Source organism: Leptodactylus fuscus, chromosome 3 (genome assembly GCF_031893055.1).
Source record: "Leptodactylus fuscus isolate aLepFus1 chromosome 3, aLepFus1.hap2, whole genome shotgun sequence".
Lineage (NCBI taxonomy): Eukaryota > Metazoa > Chordata > Amphibia > Anura > Leptodactylidae > Leptodactylus > Leptodactylus fuscus.
In genome coordinates this window covers 137,466,484-137,474,919 of record NC_134267.1, presented here as the reverse complement: position 1 = coordinate 137,474,919, position 8,436 = coordinate 137,466,484, and the positions used below count along the sequence as shown (strand labels likewise).

The 8,436-nt window shown below is 42.6% G+C and overlaps 1 protein-coding gene across 4 annotated transcripts in view; it reads right to left on the bottom strand.

The window, feature by feature from the left end:
• Window positions 1-4,112: 4,112 nt before the first annotated feature.
• LOC142197821 (glutathione S-transferase 3-like) overlaps window positions 4,113-8,436 on the bottom strand; it is an 80,768-nt gene continuing 76,444 nt past the window's right edge. For all 4 annotated transcript variants that reach the window (XM_075268433.1, XM_075268430.1, XM_075268431.1 and 1 more), the window contains exons 6-7: window positions 5,783-5,914; window positions 4,113-4,832 (exon numbers count right to left, since the gene is read on the bottom strand). In XM_075268433.1, coding sequence (XP_075124534.1) covers window positions 4,710-4,832; window positions 5,783-5,914 — 255 coding nt within the window. In that variant the 3' untranslated portion in view covers window positions 4,113-4,709. The remainder of the gene's footprint in view (window positions 4,833-5,782; window positions 5,915-8,436) is intronic.

Below are 8,436 nucleotides of genomic sequence, written 5' to 3'. Positions count from 1 at the left end.
GATCAGTAACTAGGAATGGCGGGTCCCCGTGGCGAACTTTTGACATGCCCCCTCCTACTAACCCCCTCCTACACATTCCTGCGCGCTCTATTATGCCCCATAGTGGTGCCTGCACACAATATTATACTCCATAGTGGCCCCTGCACACAGTATTATGTCCCTTAGTGGCCCCTCCACACAGTATTATCCCCCATAGTGGCCCCTTCACACAGTATTATGTCCCTTAGTGGCCCCTGCATACAGTATTATGTCCCTTAGTGGCCCCTCCACACAGTATTATCCCCCATAGTGGCCCTGCCACACAGTATTATCCCCCATAGTGGCCCCTACACACAGTATTATGCCCCATAGTGACCCCTGCACACAGTATTGTACCCCATAGTGGCCCCTGCAAAAGACCCCTGAGTATAATGATAGCAGCAGTAGCGGCTGTCACCGGGCCCCTAATGTCCCGGGCCCTGTGCAAGCTGCCTCTGCTGCTATGGTGATAGTTACGCCACTGGGTAAGATATATATGGAAGTGGCTAATTAGAGGGGGCAGAAATGTCCAGGGGTAAATGGGTGATTAGAGGGTATAACAGTCCATGGGGTTTTATATTCCCCTCAGTTGGTTGTAGCTGGACACATATTGGGCAGCGATCTCCACAGTGCATACCTCCCAACCGTCCCGATTTCCGCGGGACAGTCACGATTTGGGTGACATGTCCCGCGGTCCCGGTTGGAGGGAGGTATGTCCCGATTTCAACTCAGATCTGCGTCTGCTAAGCCAGGCTATTATAACAGTGACAGTAGAAATATATAGTCTTTGAGTCAGTCATAGCAGCAGGAAAATAAAAATAATAAGTGAAGGATGTTATATAAGGTACCCCAATGACTTAGAATGACTGCTGTTTCACCAGTGTTCATCATTTTGACAAGAAGAATAGCCCTGCTATTTTTGGACCCAGCTCTTCGCTGGGCCAGTCTGCGCCTGCACCCTTGAGAATGACTACCTCTGCTTGCTTCTTGCACTGCTCACTTTTCAGGCAGCCCAGAGACCAGTCACTAGGATCACAGCTTAGAAAATGACCAGGGCTACCAGAAGTGCCAGATTTTGATGAAAAGAGGTCCTAGGCTATTCCACTTATGAGGCCCTTTCACCTCCCATTTTTAAGTTTGTAAATTACATTAGAGATAATAAAATTCATTGTTTCCTCTAAATGATAAGCCTCGCTCTGCAAGAGTGCAAATTACAGCGAAAACTCTTTGTATAACGTAACGCCAGTATAGCTGCTCTTTTCTTATTTCTTCCTCTAGCTTTGAAGTTAAAGTTTTCCCTTTTACTCTTGTTATTATTATTATTGTTGCTTATTTATATAACACTTATATAATATTTATATAAATATAAATTTATATAATATTAATTCCATGGTGCTTTACATTTGGGGGTTTACATACAATACACAGAATATACAGGTAGATATAATACTAACAGTGAGCGACTGGCACAGTGGGGTAGAGGGCCATGCCCGCGAGGGCTTACAATCTATGAGGGGAGGGGGGTAGAGACAGAAGGAGAGGGGGAGACTGTACAGATGGCGGTGCGGTGATAGTGTTATTGGAGGTTGTAGGCCTTCCTGAATAGGTGAGTCTTCAGGGCCTTCTTGAAGCCTGTGATTGTGGGGGTCAGTCTTATGTGTCTTGGTAAGGAGTTCCAGAGTATGGGGGATGCACAGGAGAAATCTTGGAGGTGGTTGTGTGAGGAGTGGATGAGAGCAGAGCGGAGTAGGAGGTCTTTGGAGGTTCGGAGGTTACGTGTGGGTAGGTAGCGGGAGATTAGGCCAGAGATATATGGAGGGGCCAGGTTGTAGATCGCTTTGAATGTTAACGTTAATAGCTTGAACTCAATTCGCTGGGCTATAGGTAACCAGTGGAGGGACTGGCAGAGGGGAGCAGCCGATGAGGATCGGGGAGGGGGGGGGGGGAGAGGTGAATTAAATGAGCAGCGCAGATTAAGGTGGACTGGAGGGGGGCGAGGGTGTTAGCTGGGAGTCCATGGAGAAGGGTGTTGCAGTAGACTAAGCTGGAGATTATGAGGGCCAGGACGAGCATCTTGGTAGTTTCAGGGGTGAGGAAGGAGCGGATTCGATGGATGTTCTTGAGCTGGAGGCGGCAGGAGGTGTTGAGGGTTTGAACGTGTGACTTGAAGGATAGGTCAGAGTCCAAGGTTACCCCAAGGCATCGGGCCTGTTGGACAGGGGTAATTGTGGTTCTGTTAACTTTGATAGATGGGTCAGGTGGAGGGGCCATACAGGATGGGCTGAAGATGATAAACTCTGTTTTCTCCATGTTCAGTTTGAGAAAGCGGGAGGAGAGGAAGGAGGCTACAGCCGCTAAGCAATCTGGAACTCTGGCCAGCAGGGAGGTACTGTCTGGTCCAGAGATGTATATTTGTTAAGTACGTTAACATAGCATTCCTATGATTTTCCGAATTTTCATGAGTATGAATGATAGCAGGGTTTTTCCAATCATTAAACCCTTCAGAAGTTAATGCTGTTGCAGAAGATGCAATATTTGGAAAGAGTTTACAAACAAAGCAAAAAACGTGGCCTTTTGAGGATAGTATACACAAGCCATTCTAGGGTATATTTTTCTCCATTGGCTTTTGTTGAATAAAAAATTGCTTTTGTACAAAAAGTTGTTGCTGCCCTCTGGTGGTAGCTCCGCCACAATCTTAACCAATACATTTGTATGTTTATTAGTCATATCTGTAGAATTTCTCTTTATTTTCGGCTGTGTTTTAGTGTTCACTGTTTTGTCTGCATCAAATTTCTGCCTGTTTCTTATTACAAAAAAAAATCGGGATGTCCCGGAGCAATTCCAAAGTGTGTTGTCCCTGAAAGCGACGTCTGTTGTCCCTTAAAGGAATTTTCCGGGGAAAAAAAAAAGGTCTGTTAGTGCTATTAATGGGTTAACAAATACACCCAAACACCTCTAGAAGTGTTTTGAGTGATTTCTGGGTGTCTCTGGGAGCTCCTGGCATGTTCTGCATTTGGTTACATCATTCAGCTTCCTGCTATGTAACTTCCACACTAACTCCCTCTCACCTCACTCCCCTCTTCCTCTCTCCCTTCCTCCCATACACTCCCTCCCTGTCTCTCTAGCTATCCTGGCCACTACTAGCCCTTTCCAACTAACTCAGACCAAGTCACAGGCCCGTTATTCTTACCTCTCTTCCTTCCAGACTTCCTCCTGCAGGACGGCCCCTTCCTCTTTGCTGAGTCTTCTGCCGTGTGCTATAGACCCAGTGCTGTTCTGAGCTCTGCAGCCAACGATCCATCTCTACTGTGCAGGAATGGGAGATGATCAAACTGGGAAACCAGTTTATAGCTGTGTAGAAGAGGCTGAAACACCTTTGCCAGGTATACAGTCCTATTATATGTCTCATGGGTCCTGTTATTACCAGTTAAGCATATAGCACCTATTGCCTTGAATTACCGGGGTTACGGGTTTGAATCCAATCAAAGGCACTTTGTATGTTCTCCCCGCTTATGTGTGGGTCTCCCTGGCAATCAATAGCACAGAATAGATCCTGACAACAATACACTGAGCTGTATCTTAGGCTACATTCAGATGGCTGTAATATGTCCGTTATATATTCTATATTATGTCCACAAGTCCTGTTTAATGACCCATACTAGCAGCAGCATCTAGGCTGTAAGTCTAGAACAGACCAGCAGTTGGGACAGAATTTGCAGCCATAATACAGAATGTATAACCAACATGCATTACAGCCATCTGAATGTGGCTTTACAGTGTAACTTGACCTTGGTTTCTTGAAGTTTTTCTACTAAAGACACTTAAGATTTATGACTTCAAGCAGTAATACAATTTTTCAATGCAAGAAAGCGTGTACTAATGTTGACTGTGCAGTTTCATCTTTGCTATGTAACATTACCCATAGTGGAGGCGATAACATTGCCACTGTGTAAGTGAAGAGCATGTGGGAAGCGGTCTGACCTTGTAACTGTGATATAAGATGAAAATAAGATGCAAGTATCATATCAAAGATTACAAATAAATACACAAACATGTAATTGTGTGTTAAATTGTCACAGCTTTATTTCTAGTCACATTAGTATAACAACTACAATTAGGTCCGTGTGTGTCAGATTTTCTGTCCTGAACATCATGCCAGGAGAGAAACTCCTAGCAATATAGTTATCTATGGTGCTAGGAGCCCCTGCCTCCCAGTGACATACTGACCTGTAGTGATTATAGTAAGGGACAGTATAGCACCATAAACACGTAAAACTCAGTATGATGGGCAAAACTCAGTCATGAGGATATAGCGTTATACCAGTGACACTTCATAAGATTGGCTCAAAGGGAGGTGAGTCATTTTAGTATAGGATCTCATCTAAAAGAGGTCACCTTGTCGTTGGCAGATGGGCTTATACAATTTGATCAAATGTAAACCAATAACTTCACTGTCATATATTTTTATACACAGCAGATCGGTGGGTGTTAGCAGCAATGCTATGGATCCGAGCAGAGCGCTGTAGTAACTTTTTGTGTGTGCACTTCATAACATACTAAAATGGAATACAGAAAAGACTATAGAAAAAAAAACTGTGGACAAAACTTCTAGGGATCTATGACTGTAGGGCTGCCCTCGCTTGGTACAACGTTCCAGTTCTTGGTCCATCTTTATTAGGTGACTTTAGTGGTTAGAATTGGAGAACTGTCCTCACTGTTTGCACATATTTCTCATCGGGCACCGGTTTCCGCTGACTTCCAGGTTGAAGGAAAGCCTTGATAGTAGGAATTTCACTTATTCTTGTTTTAAAGTCCTAAATAATTGAAATTGAATTGAAATAAATACAATATCCAATAAAAGGCATCAAATATAAAATGCTTTTTCTCTATAACTTACAATATTTCTTTTTTCTATATCTTACATAAAAAGATGTGGACATTTGGATTGTTTATGAAAATGCTCAACTGTATACATTTTGTAAGAAGTTGGGCAATTACAAGTTACTGTCACTATAAACATGGTGACTGAACTGCCAGGGGTATGTTATAGAGCAAGAGGGGCTAAGCAGATTGACATATACAGTATATATATTGTGATAAAAGATTCAGCAAGGTTAAGGCCCCACGTAGGGAAACGCTACTATAACAAAAAACACAGCAAAAACATGTTGCTTTTTTTTCTGTAGCATTTTTCATAGAGTTTTGTATTTCACAGCTTTTTTACTTCACTTTATTAAACCTATAGGGAAAACATTTGTGATTTCAAAAAGTTGCTTGTCCGTAGCTTTTCCCCCCCCCCCAGAATTTGTGTGGATAAGATTAAATCAAAATCTTCTTCACTTTGCTGGTACTGTAAAACGCATATTTCTTCCGATATGGTTCCGCAACATGGGGCCTTAGCCTAATACTTCTATTTTATTCATTTATATCTCTGCTCTTTTTAGGAGTCTAGTAGGCGGTCCTACTCAGTGACTGATCATCTCCTCTGTATGATAGAGGCGGATGTCTGCTTTAAATTCCTTGTTACTTTCCGATGTCTGAACAGGTTCCATCTACTTGTATGGAATGGACTGTATTACAGTCTACTCCAGGAAGTCTGCCTGAGTAAAAAAAGAAACACTCAATTTTGGTTGTTTTTCTGAGGTGAGTGGGTATGAGTTGCTCCAGAAGGGGCCCCCTGAGGCTCTGTTGTCCAAGGGCCCACACAGACATGGAGCTAACCCTGGCAGAGTATACATTTTATCTACAACCCAGATAAACCTACATTAAGGAGAGGAAAATTCGTGAGTACATCAGCGCACTTTTCTTCCACCATTAGGATAACCTCCAGCAGGTGGACATCAGCCCAGGAAAACCGATTTCCAACTAGGTACTTCTCACCGTGATCTTTCAGGATCTGCAATATAAAGATTGATTCAGCTAAAAGTGACTCTGATTATCCAAGGAGAATCAGCAATGTAATGACAAAACAATATCAATGAAGTTTGTAATAAAAATTTCTTATGAAAATCATGGCACTTTCACGTGTGTTTTGACAACATTATTAGGATACAACACTGTTCAAATACCGAAAACTGACAGGAGAGGGCAGTGTTCAAAGAATAAGATTTTACAAGGAAAGATATTTTTATGCAATATTTTTACATTGAATTTATTTATTTATTTTTTTTACATTTTAATTTTTTTTTTACATTTTAAACATACACTGAAGCAGAGACTATGTTTTGCAGACAGCAGAATCCATGAATCATACTACAGAAACAACCATGCAACATATATACATATACGAGTTTTAACAATCAATCAATAACACTAAAAAGTCTCTTTTTAGCTCAGGCCTCATTTTAAGATACTGTGGTTATGATAACATAAAAATATCACATAGATGTTCAGGGTATTGCAGTGTTCCCCAAAAGGGACTACGGCTAAGTACTAAATGTTTTATGAATGTATAATATGTTTGTACTGTTTTTAATGTTTTGTAATGTTTGATACTGGTTATCTCCTTTTTTTAGCTTTATGCTGTATGCTGGAGTTAATCATACATTTTTATGCAGGCAGGATTGGTTTATGCTCTGGGTTTCCTAAAAGGTGAGAGGAGTCCTTAGCCTTCAGCCAAAAGGTGACTTCATGTTCGCCTCAGACTAGAGTTTGCAAAGAAGGGAGTGAGGCCTAGTCCACATCTGCGTTGAGTATTCTGTTTGGGAACTCCGCTTGGGAACCCTCTGAATGGAAACCTATACGCATTAAAAAGCGGTTAGCTAAGAAAACACATGGACCCAATAGACTATAATGGGGTCTGTGTGGTTTCTGCATGAGTCATGTGGAGAGAAAAACACTTAATGAACTACTTTTCTCTTTGCATGATTCGTGCAGACACCGCGCGGAAGATATACGGACCCTATTATAGTCTATAGGGTCTGTATGCTTTTATTGCTCACCACTTTTTAATGCGTTCAGTATTCCGTTCAGGGGGCCCCCAAGCAGACTCCCCGAACGAAATACCAAACGCAGATGTGAACCGGGCCTTAGCTTGTACAAAAGCTTCTTCAGCTCTTCAGACTAGATAGTGACAGATAGGGTTAACAGGCAGTCGCACGTCGAGACAGTGGAAAAGGTCAGAAGACAGAATAAGGCTGTATTCACACAGAGTAACGCCAGCCGTTTTTTGTGTGCTTTTTGCACATAGCGGCGTTAACGCCCTAAGAGATGAAGAGCACTAGTCAGGAGTAAAGTGCTATACAAGTGGAGCCTGCTACAGTGAGTGAATTGTGCCTTCATGTTGCTTTGTAACTAGGTGAAACTGTGTCAAGTAAACTTAGCTGCAAGCTACACCTTTTTCAACTGCCATTCTGTCTCCTGTGCCATCATTTGTACATAACACCAATGGCACCCTGAAACACCACTACACATTGATTTAAATTCTAAAATCAAAGATGAGGTACTCGGAGTGCAGTGCAATAATTGTAAGACTGACGACCCCTATATTAAAGTCTTATACCACATACTGTATACCACATCCTAGGTCGCTGGTACTTTCATTTCAATGTAAAATATTCGCGTAGTGTTTTTTTTGCACAAAAATGCAAGAATTTTTAATGGAGAACGGCCTGCAGTTTTTTGGGGGGCAAAAACACACCTCCACACAGTATAATGTCCCATAGCGGCTCCTTCGCATAGTATAATGTCCAATATTGACCCTCCCACATAGTATCCCCAATAAATTCTCCAAAAATTTGGGTTCAGCTGAACATGACATTTTGGGGGTTCTCTACTAACAAGCTATTATTATACGTTGGGGTCTCTTCAGATCCTTATGGATCATGACGCCGACGTTACCCCTGAAGCCCTATGACCAATCTCTGATGTGAGGCGCAGGCTCCAAAGAGAACAGGGAACCACACCAGAATCCAAGGAAGGTGAGTTTTTAGAGTATAATAATAAGGGTGCATTCACACTGAGTAAACGCTAGCTTATTCTGAACGTAAAACACGTTCAGAATAAGCGGCGTCTAAAGCAGTTCCATTCATCTCTATGGGAGCGGGGATACGAGCGCTCCCCATAGAAATGAATGGGCTGCTTCTTTCACTCCGTGCAGTCCCATTGAAGTGAATGGGGAGTGCCGGCGTGTACGCTCCGGCATGAGCAGAGCTTGCCGTATACGCCGGCACTCCCCATTCACTTCAATGGGACTGCACGGAGTGAAAGAAGCAGCCCATTCATTTCTATGGGGAGCGCTCGTATCCCCGCTCCCATAGAAATGAATGGAGCTGCTTTAGACGCCGCTTATTCTGAACGTGTTTTACGTTCAGAATAAGCTAGCGTTTACTCAGTGTGAATGCACCCTAAGAGTTTCGTTTAGATGTATTTGGTCTTGTCGAAACTGCTGTGCTGCCATGCCAGAGAAATATATTTTGC